Source organism: Periplaneta americana, chromosome 3 (assembly GCF_040183065.1).
Source record: "Periplaneta americana isolate PAMFEO1 chromosome 3, P.americana_PAMFEO1_priV1, whole genome shotgun sequence".
In the NCBI taxonomy this organism is placed as follows: Eukaryota; Metazoa; Arthropoda; class Insecta; order Blattodea; family Blattidae; genus Periplaneta; species Periplaneta americana.
This window is the reverse complement of record NC_091119.1, coordinates 147978579-148005821: the sequence shown is the minus strand read 5'-3', so window position 1 is coordinate 148005821 and position 27243 is coordinate 147978579. Positions and strand designations below refer to the sequence as shown.

General features: G+C 37.3%; 1 protein-coding gene across 2 annotated transcripts in view; it reads left to right on the top strand.

Moving 5' to 3' along the window:
• ths (thisbe) overlaps positions 1–27243 on the top strand; it is a 413933-nt gene that overhangs the window by 328131 nt on the left and 58559 nt on the right. For both annotated transcript variants that reach the window (XM_069821756.1, XM_069821755.1), the window contains exon 3: positions 7993–8122. In XM_069821756.1, the coding sequence (XP_069677857.1) occupies positions 7993–8122 (130 nt within the window). The remainder of the gene's footprint in view (positions 1–7992; positions 8123–27243) is intronic.

Here is a 27243-nt window from a genome sequence, read left to right as displayed (position 1 = left end):
AAAAATTAGGGGCAAATACGGGAGATATCGGGAAATACGGGAGGGTTGGCAACTCTACCCGCTACCCACCAGTGGGTCGCGATTTATAGTTTGAGAAACACTGTGTTAAAAGGTTCGAATGGTCGTACTTCCGCAAAAAACTTCAAATAGGCCTACCTACTGAGATAAATGTAGCCTACTGTGAGAAACTGCGTTTTATGTCGCACAGTTTATGTTATCACTCACAGCATTACTGCCATAATGCGAGTGAAAGTTTTACGTAACGCCATTCCCATTCCCCAGACCCAGGTGCGTGATTAACGTCGCGTTTTATATCGATGTATAATCACTGCGTGGAGAAGGTGCAGGACGGCAAAAAAACCCCTACAGTTTAGGATTCTGGAATAACTTCATTAACTCTTGCAGGCTGTACGAAGATGGTATCCAGTTGCTGATAAAAACCACCACTTTGCGCCTCTCTCTTCCATTTTATGGGTGGCCCAGTGTATAATCACTCCCGTGGCGTGATGCGAATCTCAGAAGTCGGTTCCAGGGTCAACCAAAGTGGAATTAATTACTAAATTACAGATAATTATCAAAACGAGACATTTATGTGATCCGGGAGATAAAATCTTTACCTGGACTTCGTTAAAAGACAGCGTTATGGTCTGGAATCTCAGACGGAGTATTTGGAACAGCTTTTAACGTTAGGGATGTCCAACCTCAAGTGGAGCAATGACCATATTACATAATTCTAGACACAAACAGGCAGGTAGGTAGATGGGGAGGTGGACAGACAGACAGGTAGATAGAAAGATAGATTGGTGGATGGGATGAATGGATGAATACATACATACATACATACATAACTTACATATATTCTTTTTGTTTCTTTCTTTCTTCCTTCCTTCCTTTCTTCCTTCCTTCCTTTATTCCTTTCTTCCTTCCTTTATTCCTTTCTTCCTTCTTTCTTTCTTTCTTCCTTCCTTCTTTCCTTCCTTCCTTCCTTCCTTCCTTTCTTTCTTTCTTTCTTTCTTTCTTTCTTTCTTTCTTTCTTTCTTTCTTTCTTTCTTTCTTTCTTTCTTTCTTTCTTTCTTTCTTCCTTCCTTCCTTCCTTTCTTTCTTTCATAATAAATACAATAGAGTGAAACGTCATTTATCCGAACTAACTGGGACCAGACGTCATCCGAATTAACAAAAATCCGGATAATTAGGAAATAAAGGAGAAAAATTCCAATATACCTTAGGTATATCGTCGTTGTTCCTGCAATAACTCCTTTGTGACATATTTATCGATTTTCAGATTTTTTTCTCTATTAAATAACTTAAATAGTGATACAGCAAATAATAAAATCTCCTATATGTAATTATATTTCTTTGTTTCGAAAATGTAAAAATTCACAGTCTTCTATGTACGGCTGCCATAGAATGAATAAATGTGTTTTTTCTTCCTACCGAAAAATTTTATATTTTGTGCATAGGAGTTATTGCAGGAACAACAACGATACTATATGAGTCAAAGTCAGGATAGGAGAAGAAATGTCAGAAAAAAGCGCAATAGGGAGAGGAGTAGGCTTACGTCAAGGATGCCCTTTATCACCTACCCTGTTCAATTTCTACTTGGAGAATTTAGTAAAGAACAGTTTTCAGAACATGGGAGGAGTGATAATGGGAGGAAGAAGAATAAAGTGCATAAGATTTGCTGATGATATGGCATTGTTAGCAGAAGAGGAGATGATACTAAGGGATATGCTACTGGAGCTAAATGACAGCTGTGAGCAGTATAAAATGAAGATAAATGCCAACAAGATGAAGACCATGGTCATGGGAAGAAAAGTAAAGAAAGTAAACTTGCGAATTCTAAATGAGGCAATAGTGCAAGTGGACAGTTTCAAATACTGGGAGTGCACTATACGCAGTAACATGAGCTGCTGTCAAGAAGTCAAAAGGAGAATAGCAATGGCAAAGGAAGCTTTTAATAGAAAAAGGAGCATCTTCTGCCGACTCTGGAGCAGAAACTTGGACATTACGACGAAGTGAAGAGAAGCGACTAGAAGCATTTGAAATGTGGATAAGGAGAAGGATGGAGCGTGTGAAATGAACAGACAGAATAAGAAATGAAGCTATATTGGAAAGAGTGGGTGAAGGAAGAATGATGCTGAAACTGATCAGAAAGAGAAAAAGTAATTGGTTGGGTCACTGGTTTGGAAGACACTGCCTTCTGAAGGACGCACTGGAAGGAATGGTGAACGGAAGAAGAGTTCGGGGCAGAAGAAGATATGGGATGATAAACAACATTAAGATATATGGATCACATGCGGAGACAAAGAGGAAGGCAGAAAATTGAAATGATTGCAGAATTCTGAGTTTATAATGAAAGACCTGCCCTTGGTCAGAACACTATGAATGAATGAACATTATAGAGAATTAGATTCATTTGTAAATTAATACCACAGTTAAGTATTTTAGAATTAGTCTATGCTGTATAAATTTATTGTTGAACAATAACTGCCTCCCGAATTTACGGGCTGCCACTACAGTTCAGAGTATAGTAAACGATTGGTTGTTTTAACTATTAAAAATACAATTTTACAAACAAATAAATATTAAAATGTTACAAGAAATAGGTTGCTACTACAGACTGACCCTTGTAATACGCCTCTAAGAATCATGACCGCTTCAGTTTTACTCTGGGGCGTTTCTATTTGAGTTGAATTCCCTGACTGTAAGTTGATATATCACATAACTTCATAGGAATTTCTTCAGATAGAAGAGCTTTATTCAAATGATCGTGGCCTATATTACCAAAAGCCTTCCTGATATCTAGGAAAATCACAGTGATTTCTTATTTGTTTTTTTTTTTATTATTTTTAAGGTTTTAGCATGGATCTAAGGATTGATGTATATTTATCAATCTTCCTGGTGTATTAGTGAACCCCCTTTGATGTTCGTTAAATTCCACATAATACGAAGACGGGAATCCAATAGACGTTTATTACTCGTCTAATGACTGATTGTCTTTTATACTCCTCACATGTATTATTCACCCGTATATATTATGTAAGAATATTTTTAGTTGGTTTATCAACTGCGATGTTTATCTAGCGTCTGATTTAAATGAAGATGATAATGTCAGCGAAGTGAGTCCAGCGACCAGTGCCGAAAGTTACCCAACATTTACTCTTAATGGGTTGAGGAAAAACCCCGGAAAAAAAACCCAAGCAGGCAACTTGTCCCAACCAAGATTTGAACCTTTGAACCCGGGTCCGCTCGTTTCAAAGTCAGACATGCTAACCGTTACTCCAAAGAGCTGGACAGTGTAGGAATAATAATAATAATGTTTCCATTACTATGTCACATTCGTTTTCCCTTAATTTTATCACAGATAATTGTATTCGAAACTTCTTTGTTTTAAACGCAAAGGGAGTAATTTGAACACAATAAGATGGTGCAATGAATTGCAGTAGTTTTATAAAATGATCCGGTCCAGAACATGGATTCTTGCAGACTTCCATACACAGCCAGACGTGTCAGCACTTTGGATATCACTGTTTCGGATTACGATTGCGTGACCCTCGTCCATGTATCGAGTTCTTCGCTTTGTTTTGTTATGGGTCATACCAAATAAGAGATATGACCGCCGAAGCCTATCAGCAATTGTCTTAATTATTATCTTTAAATTTTTATTTGTGGTGTGGTATCAGCATAATGAATGGGAGTAGTAACTAATAAGCGTCTGCCAATCAACTTTTTTGAATGAGGCAGCAAGAAAATAATATAAACGGTTTATGTCGATATAAATGTCATTCAAAAGTACGAGTAAAAACCCTTCATCCATCTGCTTCTCAAGTCCAAGTATTGTACTATTATTGGTACTTCGAATATCGTCACATTATTATTATTATTATTATTATTATTATTATTATTATTATTATTATTATTATTATTATTATTATTAGAATTTTTATACAATACGTTAGCCTTTACCCAAAGAGATTTTCCTTCTCCACAAATCTCTATCCTCAGCTTCTTCTTCAGTAAGATCCCGAGAGGATAAAAAGAAAGGAGGGAGTTCTCCAAGGCAAATATGCTTGAAATCGGTGCGACGGATATGACGTCAAACTACATCTTTTACGCCCCATAATCCACCGGAAATACCGCTAATTGCCAAATATTAAATTGCTACTGTCGGTTTTGGTCATACGTAAACGGTTTAAAATGGATGTGGATGTAACAGGAGTATTAGCAGATTATTATATCAATGTATATTTCAATGTATACTTATGAAAAGTGTTATGGTTGTGACATGGACTGAAAATTCATTTCCACATTCTGTCTCTTAACAAGAAGGATGTTGGCATTCCTTCATATGTCAAAAGCATAGGGGGACATATCAACGGACATATTCTACACTTGAGGCGAACAGAATATTAGCTTATTTAAAAAAAAAACACCTGCTGAACTTGGCTACACTTTTGAAATATTCACAAAACGAAACAATTTGTAATCGTAATAATATGATAAAGAGGTGAACAATGGGTAATTTGACGGTCATACTAGTACACCTTTTTGGTTCCACCGTTTCAAGCTTATGGCCCGGGGTTGGTAAGATCTCTTCTAGCCATACGCCTTCTGACGCCATCCATCCATTGTTCTCTAGTTTTTCCTCTTCTTCTCCTTCCCTCCACAGTCCACTCCAGCATCATTTTCGGTATTCTTTCATTTTTCAATCTCTTCACGTGTCCAAGTCTTCTTTCTCTACTTACTTCAGTAACTTCATAGTACTGATGCGCCAAATCTTCCGAAGACGCGGAAAATATGCTAACCTCTACTGTAAATGGACTGACATCATCTGGACGACCTTTTACCCAGCCGCTAAGTCCCAACTCGCCATTAGCTTGTTGAATTTCTTTCGGGTGTCTCCAGTGTTGTCACCTACTCTCGATTAGTGGTGGACATAACATAGTTTTCACCATCCTTAATGATGATTTTTATCAGACGTGGCAAGAGAGAAACTGATAAAATAATGAGAATCGTATTCCATTTCCAAGTAGCTTGGCACTCCCACGCCCCAGCTGGTATGTGATAAGTACTGCACTAGCGCTCGATTTTCTAGGTCAAAGCCACAGAAGTTTTGGTAGTACAGTACCTCCATAATATCTCTAATTCTTTCTTTTATTTCTAATTTTTCCCTCTTGATTTTCTTGCTGTTCTCCCCCAAAAGTTGACCGTCCTACGTAGGCCTACATTAAATTTTCCTTAGGGGTTCCAGTTCTAAGCATTTATCCGCTTTCTGTTTTCCTTCTCTATGATTGTGTCCGTGCCGTGATGATGATGATGATGATGATGATGATGATGATGCTGTGGTGTAAATAGTATTCCTAATTATTGTAGCGTTGATAGTGAATATTGCATCATTTTTTCACGTCGGTCACTCGGATTTATATCTAAAAAATTATAGTGAAATTGATTAAGAATTCCCCAGCTATAAAATTTTCCTCTCTTCAGATGAAGAACAATTGAGTGAAAACCCTTTTTGGCGGCAAAAATAGTACGTACAGTACATAAATAGAAGAGAAGTTATTATCTTCTGATTCGAGCTTAAAAATCGTGTTTACTACAACGATCCCGTTGCAGTCTTAGTTGCATGAACGACCATGTATCCCGATGTTTTCCGAATTGTAATACAACATTAAAAAATTTAATTTAAAATAACATGCTTGTGTCCAGTATACATTTATACTCTGAACTTGAAGTACAAATATAGAAATAAATATGTATAATGCTGAGCTATTTTTGCGACTTAGAATATCTACAATTGAGCCACACTTCTCAGACTGACAGGTGGAAGGTAATGTCAGCCATCCCATTAACAACCTTATAGTAAAAAAAAAAAAAAAAAAAAAAAACTAATCGAATTTTTGTGAAGAAGAAAGAGAAAACGTGATAGGACGTAAAATAACTTTGTATTTAGCCTAAATATTTTCTGAATATATTGCAAAAGTAACACTAAAGTTCAATATCGCTACCAATTTATTAAGGCAATATAATTCACTACATTATGCAAATACATGGTGTTAAAAAAGTATCCGATATTTTAGGAGGTGCTAGTATGCATCAAAACAATAAACATGGGTCCTATAACACATACTTTCTGAGATCTGAACACTTGTTCATAGGAGGTGCTCAATGTGACGTCCATTCATGGCAACGCATTCCTCTGCCCGTCGGCGTAAGGAATCACTCTTTGAAACTGACTTGGTTGTTCTTGATAACCAAGGGAATTTAGATTTGAGAAACGAGCATGCCAAGGTGTGGGACCTCCGCAATCAAATCCAGCGGTCCTGAAATATCAGCGTCAGATGTTCACGCTCATTGTGGAAAAAAATGTGCTGGTGTGCCATCATGCATGAACCACATCTGTAGTCTTTGCTGACATGGCACATACTCAGCAAGGTAGGCAATACGTTAATAAGAAAGTCCTGATAACGAGCCCCAGTTAATCTCTGTGGTAGCACGTATGGCCCTTAATCTATCGCCAAGAACGCTTGCCCATACGTTGATTGAGAATCGGTGCTGATGCCTTGTTTCTTCAAGTGCATGGGAATTTTCATCAGTCCACACTTGCTGATTACGAAAATTCACAACACCATCTCTGCTGAACTCCGCTCATATCCGCAAGCACACTTTTCTCTTCAGTATTCTTTGCGACGTATCAGTATTCCATGCCAGGGGTGTTAACTATGGTATGATTATCTGGTAGCCTGCTGTATTGTAGGGCAGAAAAATGCATTGCCATAAATTGACGTCACATTGAACACCTCCTATGGACAAGTGTTCAGATTTCAGAAAGTATGTGTTGTGGGACCCATATATATTACACATTTCTTTCTTATGAGTTTTTTTTATTAATTCGTCCTACAGAAGAATTTCTGTAATGTTGACAATTAATATTCGAGGAGAAAAATTCGCTCCGGTGCCGGGGATCGAACCCGGGTCCTTGGTTCTACGTACCAAGCGCTCTGACCACTGAGCTACACCGAATTCAATCCACAGCACCGGATGGAATCTTCCTCCTTCAGTGTTTCCCTTTATGGCCTGACTCCAAGTTAGGCATATATGTTGACGTATATGTATAGTGTCAACTCCCATTATACTAGGAGCGCACTCAGTTGAGTAACTTATTTGGCAGGGATTCCGCAGTTGTGATGCACTGCTGGCTATGAGAATATTATGGATTTTTTATTAATTCCTCCTACAGAATAATTTCTGTAATGTTGACAATTAATATTTGAGGAGAAAAATTCGCTCCGGTGACGGGGATCGAACCCGGGTCCTTGGTGCGAGCAGTGCATCACAACTGCGGAATCCCGGCCAAATAAGTCACTCAACTGAGTATAATGGCAGTTGACACTATACATATACGTCAACACATATGCCTAACTTGGAGTCAGGCCTCAAAGGGAAACGCTGAAGGAGGAAGGTTCGATCCGGTGCTGTGGATTGAATTCGGCGTAGCTCAGTGGCCAGAGCGCTTGGTACGTAGAACCAAGGACCCTGGTTCGATCCCCTGCACCGGAGCGAATTTTTCTCCTCAAATATTTTTTTTTCTTGTTTCGATGCATACTATCACCTCCTAAAATATTGAATACTTTTTTTTTAACATCCTCTATTTATTGAGTTGAACACGTTTATGGATCTTGAAGATCCAAAACTTTTTAGGAACACCTTCAAAATAAAGTATGAAATTTAAGGTTGGGAACAACTCGAGTATGATTATTCCCAATAGATAGTCGCGGCATGACCTTACAGCTAAAGCGACTATAAAACATAAAGTAAAAAAAAAATCGTAAGAAAGTGTAGGTATAATGAAAATGACAAGCAGCTACCAAAAATTCCTTAATAAACATAAACATGGTTTTACAAATCATGTACAAAATAATAGAGAAGTAGAAAAATAAATATCGTCAATACGAATTGTAAAAGTTGTGGCGTTGTTCTGTGTTGTTGCAGGTGGTGATCTGCGGAGCGGTGCCTTCCATGGTGCGGTCCGTGCGCCTCTACAACGACTGCAGCAGCAGCGACGTGCGGGTCGACATGAAGGGGCGCGTCCTCGCAGACGACGATAAATCGGACAAATTCCGTAAGTGGCACTGATTTTCCGGAGCAACGCCTTTAATCCGCCGTGAAGCTTACACAGCAGTTTAAAATACTCAGCCGATAATGAAGATCCTGTTTTAACGCTGTGTACTGCAGCGCCAAAACTTCTGCGAAGTTGTGCCAGACAGACGAGTGCTAGTATCGTACCTACCAGTTGGGGGCGAGAGAGACTCGATACTGGAGGTGATTGGTTAATGGTAGGTACTCTGAAGTGCGTATTGTTGACCGCCTACTGAATATTCCAGAAGTTCAGAAGTTTTGGCGCAACTGTAACTTGTGTAGTTCATGCAAAATTATTCCAGGTTTGTACTTCACTAGTAGACCTTTTGGTCTTTCGTCGATTTTCTTTTCAATTGAGATGTTATCCACTCAAATCCTCACCGTACCATACTATACCATACCATTCCATGTTATAAAGTTATATAAATGATCAATGGTCCTTGACACGAAATATTGTGACTTTTCATTGTTATCATAAATCAATGCTCAGATTCTCTATTTCCGATAATACAGAATGCGGCACAAGTCAGGTTACATAGGAAAATTCTCAGTTCTCTATCTTTCATTTTGTTCATCGATAGAGCCAACTTTTACGTTAACGGCGAAGTCATTAAGTAAAATTGCGTCAAAAATGCAGGGGACAGAAAAGTTGATGATTTGGTGTAGCATATAAAGAAAAACATTCGATCTTATTTCATCGAAAGTAATCTCACTGTTGAAAGATGGAAGGAAATGCTTGAAGAGAATGTTTTCCCAAGCATCATGAATGAACAAGAGAATTTTCTCGACATATTTCAACAAGACGGCGCCCCGCTCCTTTACGGTTAGACGAATAGTTTCCAGGAAGATGAATAAATCAAGGTCCTGGCCACCATGGTCGCCAGATTTAACACCTCTGAATTTGTACTTGTGGGAACACTTAAAATCATTTTGAACGCTGTAAAACAATTGACGGCATTGATTCCTCAAAGAAAGGATTACAAAAGCAATATCAGAAATCACCCTTACCACAGTAATACAAGTTTTACGCAACTGGTAACATGGAATAAAGGTCTGCATTCAAGCATATGTTTTTCATATTAAATATTGTAACTGTTATTCCTATGTATTCTGATCTCTGTCTGACCGTGCTTATTATTTTGAGGCAATGGTGATGTACCAGAGTTAAAATACAGCCTTAATGCGTGTAAACGACGTTTGTCAGATATCGATATGATGTCATGTCTTTCCTTACGATGAAATCCAGCGACGTTTCAACCACGTCATTGGAATCCAACAGACAAGTAAAAATTTGGACGTAGATCAAGTCACATAGTTCTGAGAAAGAACAAAGATGTTTCTCTGGAGCAGTTGTGATTCTGAAGATAATTCATCTTTTCTCCTGCTGGAGATATTTGTGGCGATCTGTGCAGTTCCCTTTCCAATGGTTGTGGTCGCCCTCCTGCCGATCAGTCCGTGGGAGACAGTGTCACAGACAGGGGGGAACGTTTGTGGTCTCCGACCCACCAATATCTACAAATCCTCCTCCAGTCAAACCACCTACAAAGGTACAGGTCAAAAGGTCTCTTACGTCTGAACTCAAAACATGTAAACACATTTAAAATCGAAGTCCACTTCGATACCAATCATTCTGCGCCCAAAAGACGTTAAAATAACCAACACGCCAAGTATCATAAAACAAAGATTTACACCATGGAGTGCGTGGGTGGGTCTGTGGCATCTGGTCTCATCCGGTTGAGGTAGAAATCTGTGTTTGTTTCAAGAATCAGGCCCTAACAATCGAATTTTAGTATTAATTTTATTAGATTTCAGTGTTTTAGGATTGTATTTTGAAGGCTCAAACTTGATCTTTACTTCTATTCATCAACGGAAGATCTATTCTTATGCCATATTACGAACTAATCTTCTGTCATGATAAATAGGATATCAATTTATTTGATTAATAATAATCATTATGGTTTAGTCATCGGTTTATGTCGTCCTCTTTAAAAATTTTCTAATAATATTATCACATAGCCTTATTTCCTTTTGAAGTCATACAGTAACATCTTCTTGAGAATTCTCGTGCCTTCTATTCTTAAATAGAATAGTCCTTCCACTGTGATGCATATTTTTTAAATGTTGTCATTTAAGTGGAAAACATATAGGCCTATTCTAAGTCTTCTCCAGTTATTTTTAATGTATCTCTTGGTCTCACATATACCTATCCGGGCACACTTCTCAGGAACTTCATCAATGCTAAGCTAGATTTATATTTATATTTAAGTCCAAAATGTTGAGCCATTCGTAATGGCATAGTTTGTAATGCTTTGTTTCTTTTATAATTTTCTTAAATAGCATTCTTTAATAATACGTACGGTACCACAGATTTTATTGACAGTAAAATTATATTTATACAGGGCGTAACTGAAATAACTCTGCAGATTGAAAGAGACGATAGAGTACACGTAAATGAATAGAAAACTACATTACGTTTTGTGATTAAATGCACGGTTAATTAGAAAATTAAGTTCGAAGTTTCAGCAGTCCGACAGCATCGTCGCTAACACACTCTACTCGTGATACAGATGTAAGAAGTCAACGAACTCGGTGTGTCTAGGTAGGTGAGCTGCTCTCTGCCAAGACGTTGCCACTTGCTGGCATGGCTGGACTTTAGAGGTTTTTAAAATTAAATTTACACGAAAACCGTGCACGCTATTGAAAATGTCAGAGGGATAAATTATTTTTTATTATGTTTCCTACTGGTATGGATAAAAATCACAATTATATTCACAACAGTTAACGAATAAGAGATTGTTAAACATTTTTCTTTCTAAAAAACTATGAACATTTCACCAATATGATTTTATAGTTTTTTGTTACATACAACATGAACTATTCGCTCTGGAAATCTGCAAGGCTATTTCACTTCCACTCTGTGTATGGGTCTATTATCTAGCACTGGAAGTGTGTGGCATTAATAATAACTGACGCTGTATAGTTCATACTGAATGCATTTTAGAGATTAAATTTTAGTGCCGTTACTGTGAAATTTCGGAAACATTCCGAATGTTTAGTAAATTCGAGCTGACATTACAGTAGGCCTACTAGTTTCACTCAGCATCGAAAAACTTTGTTGGTCTTAAAAAATTGATATCATGTCCAAAATAAGTTAGCCATAACTTTTCTGTCCCGCGCCGTAGTTGCGTGTTCTAAGGCGCCATGTCTTGAATTACCATTATAGGATGTGCGCTGGTTCGAATCTTCATGGGAGAAGGTTTTTCATGAAATTTCGGTCAGTGTATGGACTCGGTGTCCATCCAGCATCGTGATGCACTTGAGAAGCTATAGTAAGTAGGGAAATCCGTTTCGCAAGCTAGCTGTCAAAATTTGAGAGATATTCGTGTAGGCACTGGCTCTATCTAAATGAAAGAATTTCTTTTATGCTTCTTTTTGCTATATTAAATTTTATTAATTCTACCTGTACTCCTCCAGTGCCTAAAATTTATAGAACTATTTTATATTATCTTGAGAACAAAACAAAACCAGCTGTTAATGCTAGCTAAATGTGTAGAATTGCAGAGGCGGTATATAGCGAGAAGGGAGAGGCTCAAAACCTCAGAAATAGAAACGTTTCAATCTCTTCAATATGTCTGTCTGAAATGTCGGTTACTTGAATGTGCATGTATGTAAATGTAATATAAAATGGGCTTCATCCACAGAATATAAGTTGTATGCGGAAACAGCAATAGGCGCGAACCAGACGTCGAGACAATTTTCATGAAACACAACAGGTGTCCCGTAACTTGCACATTATGACGTTTACAACTTCAACACACGTGCAAGCGAATGTTGCAGTAATTGAATGTATGGACCTGGACTTGGCGCTGCAGTAAACATATCAGACACACCACACAGGGAGTCTTATACTGCATTGACTAGACGTACTAGTGACCGAATGAATGGTTGAATGTGTGAATAAACGAACGAGTTACTCACGGGGTGGTTGACCCCATAGCTGGCTAATTACACTGAGCTGGATTGAATAAATGACTGGCTGGAGTGAGATGAATTAATAAATGACTGAGAAAATGTGTAACTGGTTGACTGGAATATCATCAACTGGACGAGGATGAATGAGTGACCTACTGGACTGACTCATTGGGATGAATGAGTGAACGACAGAAGAAAATGTGTAACTGGTTGACTGGAATATCATCAACTGGACTAGGATGAATGGGTGAACGATAGGACTGAAAAAATGTGTAACTGGTTGACTGGAATATCTTCAACTAGACTAGGATGAATGAGTGAACGATAGAACTGAAAAAATGTGTAACTGGTTGACTGGAATATCATCAACTGGACTAGGATGAATGGGTGAACGATAGGACTGAAAAAATGTGTAACTGGTTGACTGGAATATCTTCAACTAGACTAGGATGAATGAGTGAACGATAGAACTGAAAAAATGTGTAACTGGTTGACTGGAATATCAACTGGACTAGGATGAATGGGCGAACGATAAGACTGAAAAAATGTGTAACTGGTTGGCTGGAATATCAACTGGACTAGGATGAATGAGTGAACTATAGGACTGAAAAAAATGTGTAACTGGTTGGCTGGAATATCTACTGGACTAGGATGAATGAGTGAACTATAGGACTGAAAAAATGTGTAACTGGTTGGCTGGAATATCTTCAACTGGACTAGGATGAATGAGTGAACGATAGGACTGAAAAAATATGTAACTGGTAGACTGGAATATCATCAACTGGACTAGGATGAATGAGTGACTGTCTTGACTGACATGAATATGTAGGCTCTAACTGACTGGGTTGGGACGAAAGGGTGAACGACAGAACAGAAAATTTGTAACTGATTGACTGGAATGTCATCAGCTGGACTAGGATGAATGTGTAACGGACTGGAATAAAAATTTTAAGTGAATGGAATGGGATGAAGAATAAGTGACCGACTGAACATAGATGAATTTGCATCCGTTGAACTGGACTGAACTACTGCAAAATATGTAATCGACTGGAATGATGGCATGTCACCAACTGGACTAGGATGGCTGAAATGAAAACTAGGATAATAAATAAATGATAACATAAACAAAGGATAACGTACTATTCTATGTACTGTTTCATTTCAAGTGAACAATGATTCACGTACGTACTGGTACTTAATATATGTATTTTTGTACAAAGTCCCGCGCTGCAAATGTGTGGTCTAACGTTACGAAATGAGTGCTGGTTCCAGTCTTCTTAGGAGAAGAAACCTTCTCATGAAATTTCGACGAGGGTAAGGTATTGGACCGGTGCCCTCTTAACATCGTGATGAATTATAGGTGTTGCTACAGTAAGTAATGAAATCCGATTTCACAAGCCAACTATAACAGCTGAAGTGACCATCGTGCTAACATCAGTACTCAATGGACGATCTTTCCTTCTTGATGTGGACGTGAAGTCAGCAGTCGGCTGGAAGGCTTTGGCCCTCTATGGGCTGTTGCGCTACTGATTTGTTTTTATTTGATATTTTTATACAGTAAGTAGACAATTTAAATTTTGTAGAATAATATTGAGAACAGGCGAAACATATTCACTTGAAACAAAATTATGAAATAATACAAAGCACAATCAGTGAATCAATTAATCTACAGCAGGAAAGGAGAAAAATAAAGTAAAAGGTACACGAGTGTGCATTCTTGCAAGGGTTAGGATGACCTATCGCAACAGTTATGTGAGCTCCTAACCTAAAAGCCATTTTTCTCACTTCGAGGATACCGTCCTATTTAAGGAGTTAGGTACAGCTTAAAGCAGTAACATTTTTGGAAATATTCAACATTTTTTCCTCCATTACTGTATCTTGTACAATAATGAAAATTAATATGTGTAAAACACTGTCCTTTTGCTATATGAAAAAAATATTTTTATGATTAAAAAAAAAATATATATATATTTTTTCCAAAATTCAAAATGGTGGTAGTTCTCTGTGCAGTGATGAAGCGTTTCTCTCATAACTCATAAACTTGTTCACTTTTTCATGTTCTCTCTCTTTTATTTTATTGCTGAAACTCATGTTTACAATATCATGCTCTTTCTACTACATTCCTTAATAAATAATATATTTCTTTTTATTTTGTGTTAGAAGAAGATACTGATATTTGACCATTTTTAAATGCATTTATTTTTTTATCAGACAATCTATCAAAGGTAGAAAAGTGATCTTGCATCATATTGTAGATATGACCTGCATAAATACACACAACAAATATAATTACAGAATGTTGTATAGTTTTTGAGTTATGTGGTAAACGCTTCATCACTACACAGTGACCTGAATTTTGAAAAAAAAAAAAAAATGTAAATAATTTTTAATTCGTAAAAATATTTGTTTCATATAGCAGAAGGACAGTGTTTTACACATACTAATTTTCATTATTGTACAAGATACAGTAATGGAGGAAAAAAATGTTAAATATTTCCAAAATTTTACTGCTGTAAGCTATACTTAAGAGAATTTAGAGAATTTTGCAGAGAGAAAAAACCGAAATATGACCGTAAAAGAAAAAGAGAACCCAACAAAGCATATATTTATTCGCAATACCACTCGCAGCGAATCGATTACACGCTTTCCTGCTCAGTTTCACTCCTTGCTGATGACATGTCCAAACGAAAGAAGAGACAAGATGACTGGGAAAATAATTTGCCAAACACCATCTGTTTACCACTAGCTAGAGTCGTAAGTAGGGCCTAGCATTCACGTCTTTTGAATTTCATTCTACGTTCTATAAAGGGCTGTGTGAATTTGAAAAGATATTACCGGAGTTACAGCGAGATTAAAAGTAAAGTCCAACATGGCGAAAAGCAACCTTCAATTATTGTGAGAGGGTACCGTGGTCAGGATTTATAAATAAGCTCGCATTGGCTGTAACATACCAAATAAAACACGACATGCCATTAAAATCCGGTTCTTATTAAAATAACGTTTCTGTTTGAGTTACTAATGTACCTCCATGAGTTCCGAGTCGGCTGTGTAAATAAAGCGTATCATTTTACCAATTATAACTACGAATACTGTTATTATTAGTTTCATCATTATCTTGTTTTAATTTATAACCGAATCGTCAAGGATGAATGCTGATGATGTAAAAATGGAAGAGCTATCATCAGTATGTTTCTCTTCATGTGAGAAATATAATTTCCACAAGAGTTCGGACATATCCTCGATAGGAGTGTGGTAACACTTGCTTCAGGATCGATTAATCCCGAGTTAAAACCAGGGATGGAATAAAAGTCATTACCTTTTTATACTGACAAACGTAGTAGCTATAAGTGACTTTAATCTGATCACATCTGGCCTAACTACAAAAAAGTGCCAGAGAATTAATAGAATCTCGATAATTGCTTTAATATGTCATTGTATTGTTTTGTATTTTATTATTTTTATCATTAGGGGTACGGTTTGTTGTTATTTAATATGCTTCATTGATTTCATTTTTGGTTATTAAGAATGTGATTGAGGATTCTTTTTTCCGTCCCTCATTCACTTGCAACTAGTATACGCAACACTCGACAGATGGCAGCATGCGTACGATTTGGCTTATACATCATCTAGCGGAAACTTGTTGAACTTCGTATTACGCTAAAAATGTTAGATTCTCTCATCAATTATTATTGTACCGTACCTTACACAAATACGTATTCAAATCAAAAACTCACATTAAAGTTGTTTTAACAATTACGTAATGAAATAGAGTGTATACTATTATTCAGAAGTCAGGAAAGATTGTTTCATTATCACAGAAACTTCTCCTTCATTTGCTTCAATATTGTTGCCATGAGAAATAAAATAAGCAACAATTCAAGCTATTCTTGAATGAGTTAATGTGTGTGTACCAGACAATAATGATTTTGCCTCTACAAATACGAATTTGCCTTATTCAGCGTTACTATAAGTGTGTTAAAGATTTTTCCAGACAACTGATAAGATTCAGAGCTTTAAATGGGTTGAGGATGGACCTCGCAATTTGTCATCACTGTGGAAGCTTGTAAAGAATTTGAATCTTATTCCCAAAGATTTTCTTCTGAATGCGGTTTAGAGAAGAAAATTGACGACCATGTCTGAATGATTTGAGGTTGATTTATACCTGAATAAACGCCATTCTTTTATGAACAAAACTGTATTGTTACTTTTCTATAAACATAGGCCTACTTCTTAACAATATCATAGGTCTTTAAAATTTTTCTTGATTTTTGAATAGCACTAGGCCTGTACTTTATTTTGATACATTTTGAAAGGGGATTTTGCAAGTGAAAGCATATTTTACCACTATCAACAGCCTTAAAGATGAAGTCAAATTCTATTAAGGAACATATTTTATCCCATAAGTAAAAGGTATAGTTGGCTACATTAGTTAGTGTAAAGAAATTAAGAAAAACAAAAGCAGAGGAGATTCCATTTTTCAAATTCATTATTTATCTAGTCTGTATTGTTAGTCACTGACGTGGTCTATAGATAACGAGCGGGATTCGTGCTCTGAATTTGCTATCGACCTTGGTTTCGAATTACATTAATTTGCTGTAATGCCTGGTTCTTCCCGAAGTTGTCCCCAAACTATGACGAATCTCAGGTATTAATTCTATGTTGAATCCTCGGAATCCTTTCACCAAAACGACTTTACCCTGCCACTGTCTTCAAATAATACAGTAGGCTATATTTATAATTTCAATAATATAATTCCCTTTGAAATGATAAATTTTGGTAAATAAGATTAAGATTAATAGGAGGTTGAAGGAAACGGCTTTGTTATGCTCGCTTAAAAACTGCACTTAAAATTCTACAAAAACTGACTTCGATTTAGCAGTTCTACGAAAAATGATTCGCTAAAATATGTTTTCATGTTCTTTGGTCTGGCATGACGACTGCAACATCTAAAGAAATCACACTACTTTATATGTGATATAAGACGAGGACTTTGATCCGAATAGAGCTACATTTAGTTTCAAATAGACCCTTATAACCCCTATCTGATACATTGAATATGTGTTGCTTATCTGGATTTGCATTTATAGCTGAGTATATTGTGAAAGTGGCATGGGGTATATACTGTACATTAGACGCACTCCGCTCTCAGTTCACCAACGTGAATTGCAATATAAACTGTAATAAACGCAATGGTATGTAATTTTGAAGGCAGTAAAGAAATGACAAATTGCTTTTCTGTATTATTTTGCTCTGTATTATTATTCATTCAGTCTTTGACCCCAGAGTACTGCTAATTTCAATAAGCATCTAATCCGGTATCGTGTTACAAATCTCCTTACGACAGAGGTCACTATGCTCAATTGCCCTTGTAGTTCTTGTCGTAAATAATCTGTATTTCACTTACGTATAATTTCCTCTTACATAATTATTAAATCATTTTACTGTTATTAGCAATGTCCATGCTCATTTTCACTGCAAATTCTTTCTGAGCCTTTTATAGTACGAACTGTAACACGTCTCTAAAATTTCTTATAAAAGTTTTGTTCAAATGTTGTTCAGTGGTTTAAACCTTCAGTAACAGTAAAACATAAAACGAATGCAATTCTACACTTTACTAACAAATTTATGTCGCAAATGTAATAAAAGTTTATTGTAAATACGAAAACAAATATCTTGATCTCGATATAGACTAAGTGAACTGAAAATAAAGAACGGATAAAGTGTCAATTTTGAATGAATTAGAGGAGTGTAATAGGAAGTTAAGTAAGATGATAAAGATAATGAAATAGGTGAGGAGTATGGTGGAGGAGGCTAGGTAGGATAGCGAAGTATAATATGTAGAAAATTAGTGTGATCTGAAAATGGAATGTACACAAGAAATAAACATAATAACGAACATATTGGACAATGGTGTAGAATAGTTTAGTAACAAATATTATTAGATACAGTGTGTGTTCGATATAAGTGAACTGAAAATCAAGAACAGAGTCGTAAAAGTGTCCATTTTGAATGATCTAAATGGGGTTCGCAAGTTAAATTATAAGAGCGTCTACAAAAGGTATATCTGTAAGGAATGTAATTGTGGCACCGGATACAAATTGTGAGGTCCACGTTACATGGATGTAAATGTTGACATCAACTATATATAATATATATCTCGATCTAAAACACAAAGGTATACGTAAGTACATACATACATACATACATACATACATACATACATACATACATACATACATACATACATACATACGATGCTATATAGAATGTTTCCCAACATATTGGATCCACTTCTTTGGTGGACATGAGAGACATAAACATTAAAAAACGTTATATATACATTTGTCCCATTTGTCGTCTTCATTCATTCATACATTCATGCCCAAGGGCAGGTCTTCCATTGTAAACCGAGCATTCTCCAATCCTTCCTATTTTCCACCTTCTTTTTAGTTTCCGCATACGATCCCTGTAACGTGTGTACTTGTTGCCGAGTTAAAGCTTACTGAATTGTACATACGGTCTATCTCTCGACCTATTTATATTTAGTGTTTATGCTATGGGTCGCCTGCGCGTTCTCCAGACTTAAAACCAGTGAACATTTATTTGTGACGACACTTGAAAACATTTTGTTTACTCAAAGCCTATTCCCGACAATGAAGTACTCTGTCAGCGTATCTAAGACGGCTGCCAGTTTATCCGACAAACAACTGGTATATTTGAAAGAATACGGCAGTCTACGAAACGACGACTGGAGACTCATTCAGGCTGAGCCCTTCCTGTAACGCTAAGGAGCTTCATATTACTGACGCGGAAACATGACTATAACTTGGAACCTGTAAAAGTGGGACATGTATCTCCTGCCCACTGAAGTGAGTCCCAAGTGTTACGAAACACCTCTATTATAATAGTATCAAACAATTTGTGTTTTATGATTTTAGTCTTTCTTGGTTAATGTACTCTGAGAATGAAGTTGTGTTTTAAAGGTGACTTGAGACAAAATCTCCAACATTTTGAAACTTGCAGATTCAAACTTGCTGTCTACGTATATTACTCAAGACCTCAAGGGTCGCTGAATTTGTTAAAGCATTTATTTCTAACTACTCCCTCTGTCCCATAATAATTGTCCGACGTCCATAATTTTACACTGACGTTTACATAGGAGCAAAATGAAACACATGAATAATACAACTGTATTACTCCAGAATCAGTACAAAATTGTCACTCAATTAGCAAAAGAAAAAAATTATTAGTCTGGGATCTATATAAATTGGCCAATCATTGAGCCAAGAAAAAAAAGAACGTCAATACTACTTGCAGAACTTTATGACTCCAGGATGAGTACAAATTGGCTAGTCAATGAGCCGAAAATAAATACTCCTAGGAGTGCAACTTTATTAACTCCAGGAGTAGTACAAATTGACCAAGAAGTGAAACAAAGAAAAACATTGTCCCATGAGTAAAGACGAAAAAACTGCCTGTTAGACCGGGAAGGTTGCCATTCTAACAGTTTGCCTAGAACCACAGATCTATTGCCGCAGTGCTACTGTAGCCTCGTCATAAATGTTCCGAGGACACTCCAAGCGAGATGGCAGGATGTTGAGGTGATCCAGGTGCGCCTTTTGCATATGGGGAATCTTGTTGTTGTTCCCGTCATTGACGTTCATTATTTCAATGAGATTGGACTGCAAAGTGAGGAAGACGTTGTTGAGCTTGTCGCGTGTCAGCTGAGAGAAAGCTGTTTCAATGGCGGCGATCAACTCATCAATAGTTTCTGGAGCTGACTGATGCTGGAGAGACTGAATTGCCCGGAAGTACCCCAGATCTAAAACATTCATATCCAGACTGTTTGGCGGTTGGCACACGAGTTCCAAAGTGATTCCACTGGCTGCTGCAGCGTCCATTCATGTGCGGTCATTGGGAGCGATATGCGGACGCGCATTGTCCTGCTGAACTGACACCTGAATTCTCCCTGTGCGCGGTCCAGGAGGACATTTTGCATTTATTGCTGGGATTAATTTGGTGATGAGCATGGGTCCACTTTCCAAAGATTGCCGCCCCCGTTGCCAAATGCAGCGTGCTGTTCTTTTACTGACATGAAATTTCTCGGTCGCACCTGTTATGGCACCTTTCTTCACTACGTCAGCCGTAGTGTTTTTCAACAAAAACTCCTATACCGCCTGCCGTTCACTGTCTGTAAGATTCTTGCTACCCCTGTCACTCACTACCGCCAGTTGTGTTCCCAGGATGTCCATGTCTGTTCAAATGTACGTACTCACTGCAGGAGTATGCTCTACTAACGATTTCCAGCTTGATTTGCTACACTGGTTTGTATATAGTGCCATACCGGTGAGTTGAAAACCAGTACCCACTTTCGGTAATCTTCTGGGTGGTGTGTGTTGCTTGTCTCGATAAGATCACGTCATTGCTCTGCATAACCTTGTGCACTGATCTACTGCGCTTCTCCTCATGCGTGCACTCCTCATTTACCCCGTCGTCTGTAATTACTGTATTACCATTTCGGCGTACCGGACAATTATTATGGGACAGAGAGAGTAGTATTTATATGATTTATAAAGTGGTAGCTCTGGACCCGTGTCTAGTTTTTGTGTTAAGAGGGAATAACGGACTCTACAAGATAAGATATCATTGAGGTGTTCGGCGATATTATTCTAGTGGTAGAATCTGTAAGTGCTTCCAAATCGTTGAAGCGGTTGGACACTGAGAATTGTTCTTCTGAATTTTCGTGTTGATTCATCGCTCCCAATTGAAATCACGACATAGAGTAGCAAGTGTCTTCCCTCCGCTTCCATACATTTTTGGGACTCAATTTCAAGTGAATTCGAATTCAAACTGTAGAATTATATTGAACTCTAAAAATAAAACAACAAATTTCTCAGGACTCAGGAGGTTATGGAGAAAAATGGTGCGTGTGAAATTGACAGACATAATAAGAAATGAAACTGTGCTAGAAAGAGTGGGTGAAGAAAGAATAATGCTGAAACTGATCGGAAAGAGAAAAAGAAATTGGCTGGGTCACTGGCTAAGAATAAGCTGTATACTGAAGGCTGCACTGGAAGGAAGGTGAAGGAGTAAAAATTTCGGGACAGAAGATATCGGATGATAGACAACGTGAAGATTTATATGGATCGTATGCGAGACTGAGAGAGAGCTGGGAAATAGGGAAAATTGGAGAATTCTGGGTTTGTAGTGAGGACCCACCCTTGGGAACATAACTATGAATGAATGGTAACAAATATTATAATAACTTTAAAATTAGGTTGCAAATATAAAGTTCCTCGTTTGTCTTCCCCCTTTTTTTGAATGTTATAAGAATAACGATGATATGAGCCGACGTGCCTAATCAAACCAGAAGAAGATATTCCGCATCAAATGTTCGCTCTGAGATATTTTGGCCGTGTCGTCGAAAATATGCTGTGTGCTGCAGTCGTTAAAATTGTTTAAGATGTACAATTTATCATCAGTAAGAATTCTCAGAAGTACAAACAAGAAGCTGATCTTGAACCAAGATGTTGACATAAACTGTGGCTGTAATGCTGTTGGACACGTGGCTATGAGGTTAGAGCAACTCTAGAATTTACAAAATTTATGTCATGTAATTAGGTATAAAGATGGCCAGCACCTTAACGAAAGAAGCTATCAGAATTCTTCATCTTAACCTTGGGAAGCAGGTCTGCTATGAATGTGTGTGTTTTTTAAATTGAAGATGCTGTGTTAAATACGGAGACCTCCATAAATTGGAAGTCTTAACATAAATGGCTGTCTGGGATCTCGGTGCGTAAACAATGTCTGGTGCGTTATATTAATATTTCCTTCTCTCTGTGTGCGTGAATATCTCACAGTTAAAAGATTCCTTCTTCTTCGTGCACGTCGCAATGTACGTATTTCCATTCTCTCTGTTTTACGACAGCCTATTCTATTCCAACTAGAATAGTCATCGTAAGCAGGATATCTCGAATGATTTTGAACTCGTGACACCATATTATAAGAGATGGAAGGAAAAGAGTGCTAGCCAAGTATACAGAATGGAAGGTGTTCAATAAGAGTCCTTTTAAGGGATGTATCCTTAGCATATCATGAATTAAAACGTCCTCTAGGTCCTGCTGTTTTGTTTCTTTGCGCTTAGTTTTCTCAGAAATAATTTATTATTTTACGTGATTTGTATAGCCTATCCTATTAGGAATGTATATCTTATAAATGTCTTTACATTTGAGTTCTCAGTTACAGCATATAGGGCAAAGTTGCTTAATTCCGTGATACGTTTTTTTCACTCAATATCACGGGAATGGGTATCTTGCTAGGAAGTTCACCGATGTCTCAATAGTAGGCGAAAGATGCAATCTTTCGAGAAAGATGTCTGGCGCTATGGTCGAACGGCAAAGCTTTGACTGACATTCAATTTTTAAAAAGTATCATGGGATTAGGGGTATCACGGAAATAGGCAACTTTACCCTACTTTGCATAATGCATTCAACGGGTGAAGTATCAGCATCCTGATCAAATGTTACCCCGTATTGGTCAGATGATCGACTATTTCTCTGATACAAATGAACGTGAAGCTGGCAATCCGCCGGCAGGCCTTGGGCTCTAATAAGGCTGTTTTGTCAAGAATTAAACATGTAACGATGCATATTTGAGGGGTTTGGGGAAAAAATCAGGCAGCTCCAATTTCTTTTCATTTTTGAACTATTTATGCACAGAGGAAAAAAAATAGGCTCTATCGTTTGGTCGAAGAACCAGGTAGTTCCAAGAATTACATTCACAGTTGTAATGCATTTTGGACCTGCCTCTTTCTGCACATGCTTATTGTTTGGAAGTAAGTTTTTCTTCATTATCTCGAAAAGTACTGAATTGGAACTGCCTGGTTTTTCCCCCAAACCCCTCAATTTAAAAGAGAAAAAATGAAATAATAAATCACATTCAGGAATAAATAAAACACATCTACCAGAAATATTGACATTTGTTAAAATCATCAGGGAAGTATCATTTCAACACACAAAATTTAGATACCATTTCGTATTGTTAACTACCCTTAATTGCAACAGTCCTACTAAATAATACATGAAGTTTCACAGCTACAGATAATGTAATCTGTGGCACGACAGTTCATGAAGGACCATGGCCAAACTGTCGACTGCTGGCATCACGTCCACATGCCTCAGCAGAGATCAACGATCATCCAATCAATACAGAGGTAACATGTGGTAATCACAATGATCCTACCCTCAGACATAAATTAGCTGGTTTTCGAAACCGGATTTCGCTACCTAGTGTAGCTTCCCCAGTTGATTAAGATGATGGGAAGACACTGGTCCCATTTACTGGCTGAAATTTAATGAGAAAATTCCTTATTCCATGAGGACTCGAACCAGCACGCACTCTGTAACGCGAGTCCAGGTATAATGCCTTAGACTACGATGCTACGGAGCAGGGCACTTAATGCATGTTCAACATATCGATAACTGTCGATGGCTGTAAATATCAATAGCTCTCTTGTTACTGAATTTTGATGATGACTACTACGCAATATTGTATTCTGTCCATTTCCTAATTTTCCCATTCAAAGTTATCTTAAGTTACTTAAGTGGAACCATGGTAACGGAGTGACACAAGTGGCCAATAGGCTTGGAGCTCACATACATCCTTCCACACAGTTACAAATTTCCCTGCAAGAACAAGCCATCGCGTAACTTTTAATTGTCTCTTTTCCAGTTTCCTCTTTCATAATCATCATCATCATCATCATCATCAATGCTGGATATGCGCCTTTTCCGATATAAACACCATGACGAGCTTAGGAGCAATAGTCAAAATATAAAAGAAAATTGTAAATTATGTTTTATTTAACGACGCTCGCAATTGCCAAGATTATATCAGCGTCGCCGTTGTGCCGGAATTTTGTCTCGCAGCAATTATTTTACATGCCAGTAAAACTACTGACATGAGCCTGTCGCATTTAAGTACACTTAAATGCTATCGACCGGAGCCGGATTCGAACCGGTAACCTTGGGCATAGAAGGCCTGTACTCTACCGACTATGCCATCCAGGTCGACGTCAAAATATGCCAAAGAATCTTAAAAGCATGAGCTGTTATTGGAATAAAAGACCTGTAAATCCCATCCTCTCTCTCTCCCCCTCTCTCCCTCTCCCTCCCCCCCCTCTCTCTCTCTCTGAAAGCGCTTCTTTCACTGGAAGAACGTACGCTATGCCGTTATTTAATTGGATCCCGTAAAACCATACCATTGTGTATATGTATATGTAGGTATACATGTACTCGCTTTATGGAAGTCCTTGAAGTGGTGCTCCAGTTTTTATAGCTCCCTTAGCGACATTACATCGTCGCGTTGTGTTTTGTTACATTCCAGCAACACGCGTCCGTGGTTTGAAATGCATGAGTCCTCAACATGTGCAGACGTTGAACTTTGAACACGCAGTGTTCGCTCAAGGGTCAGAAAAGCTTTCTACATTCTTGTATTCTCAGAGCGTCGTGCAGAATTTGGAACTGGATATTCTTTATGAAAATTAGGAGAATCAAACGACATCGATCATGAAGTGTTTTCAACGAACGTGGCATAGTTATACGATGTTCTTCTTATCACCCAGTGGATCCGTGTACGGCAGTGTAGATAATGGATTTTACGGCAGTGTTGCCAGACGTTCGAAGCCATTTTCCCTCTAAACCGGTTGGAATTCCCTTTCTAACATAAAATTTCCTGCAAAATAGACAAAATAAGCGTCTTCCTGGTACCATATCCGTCTGAACCGCTCCTCCTAGTTATAACCAGTGATCATTCTAACCTACTTCCTCTTTACACTTTTTTGCGCGTGTATATTATTATTATTATTATTATTATTATTATTATTACTACATTTACTTACTTAATTACTTACTTACTTACTTACTGGCTTTTAAGGAACCCGGAGGTTCATTGCCGCCCTCACATAAGCCCGCCATTGGTCCCTATCCTGATTAATCCATTCTCTATCATCATATCCCGCCTCCTTCAAATCCATTTTAATATTATCTTCCCATCTACGTCTCGGCCTCCCTAAAGGTCTTTTTCCCTCCGGCCCCTCAACTAATACTCTATATGCATTTCTGGATTCGCCCATACGTGCTACATGCCGTGCCCATCTCAAACGTATGGATTTAATGTTCCTAATTATGTCAGTTGAGGAATACAATGCGTGCAGTTCTATGTTGTGTAACTTTCTCCATTCTCCTGTAATTTCATCCCTCTTAGCCCCAAATATTTTCCTAAGCACCTTATTCTCAAACACCCTAACCTATGTTCCTCTCTCAAAGTGAGCGTCCAAGTTTCACAACCATAAAGAACAACCGGTAATATAACTGTTTTATAAATTCTAACTTTCACATTTTTTGACAGCAGACTGGACAAGATATTTGAACTTCTCCACCTCTTCAAAAGATAAATTTCCAATTTTTATATTTCCATTTCGTACAATATTCTCGTCACGAGACATAATCATATACTTTGTCTTTTCTGGATTTACTTCCAAACCTATCTCTTTACTTGCTTCCAGTAAAATTGCCGTGTATTAAATATTAAATATTAACTTTTAGCTAATGCCTCAAAGTTAATATTTGTAAATTATTATTACATTTACAAATATTAACTTTGAGGCATTAGCATCATTGAAATTATGCAATGCTCCTCAGTATTAAAATGGTAGTGATTTCAATGTATATAGTAGGATAAACATAGTTGCAATAATCTAACCTCTTATCCGACCTTCTACTGCTGGACATAAGAGTAACGATAATTCCGTTTTTCATATATGAGGCGTTCAGAGCTAAAGTGGATCAAGTCACAAATTTTCATAAATTGAATTTACTTCATTTTCTGATTATCTGAAGTTGGATCTTTTCGGAGCAGTAATGGATCAAGTCTTAATTCCAAGCATTCGCCGGTAGGTGACACCAGTCACTTTTGGCTCAGATTATTTGTTCAAGATGTTCTGAGCCATAGTGGATCAAGTCACCAAAGCGTTGCATCAGTTAACATCACAATTGTTTATATATTATAAATCTAGAATTTGAGAATGGAGCAATAAAATTATTGCTAGTGAAGTTAGATAATCCACTATAGCAAGTTAACTTTAAGTCCCATTATCTCAAAACTACGTCTCATGGACTTGACCCACTTTAGCTCTGAATGCCTCATATGAATGCTCATAAATTAATTAATAATATTACATAAAGCATATCATAACAGTTATCTTGCACTGATTCTTGCTCAACTACGTACAGCTGAAGTCCTAATAGGCTAAGTTCAACCTAAGCGTTTTCCGCTGTCTATGTTATACTGATTGATGATACTGTACTTTCCATTTTTAAATAAAAGTTCCCCCCCCCTTTTTTTTTGCCCTCCAGCCCTCAAAATAACAAAATTTACCACGATTTGGGAAATTTTCCGCCATCTGGCAACACTCTGTTACGCGTGTTAGATGATGATGATGATAATAATAATAATAATAATAATAATAATAATAATAATACTAATAATAATAACAATGATATTTTTTAATATTATTAATATTAATAATATTCAGTTGATTTAAACTATTAGTAGTTACGAAGGACATATTATTACAATTATTATTACAATGAATACAAAGACTTTTATTGCAAGCAAAAATTACATACAATAACAAAGATTTTACAATACTATTGTAATACTCGTATATGAATATTCTTCAAAATTCTAAATTGATTACCAATCTCATAGTCAAATAGCCTACATATTACAAATTACTGTATAAATACAAGGTAACTGAGTCATACCCGAAAAAGCAAGATGTTTGAGGTCGGGTGTGACCAATAATGAAAACTGGATAGAAGGAAAAATATATTATTATTATTAGTCGAGACGGCGGATTTTCGGTCCCTACATAACAACAAGACGTCATGTTCTCTGGCGTACGAAGGGAGCGTAGCAGTGAGTTCAGTGACCTCTCTGCAACTGACGTAGGCCTACACCTAACGTTCAGCATCGGGACGGAAAATCCGCGGATTATTTATTACACCGTCATTACATCGATTGCTTTCCCCCTAAGAATCAATCAACATGACAATCGGTTTTGCCAAATTA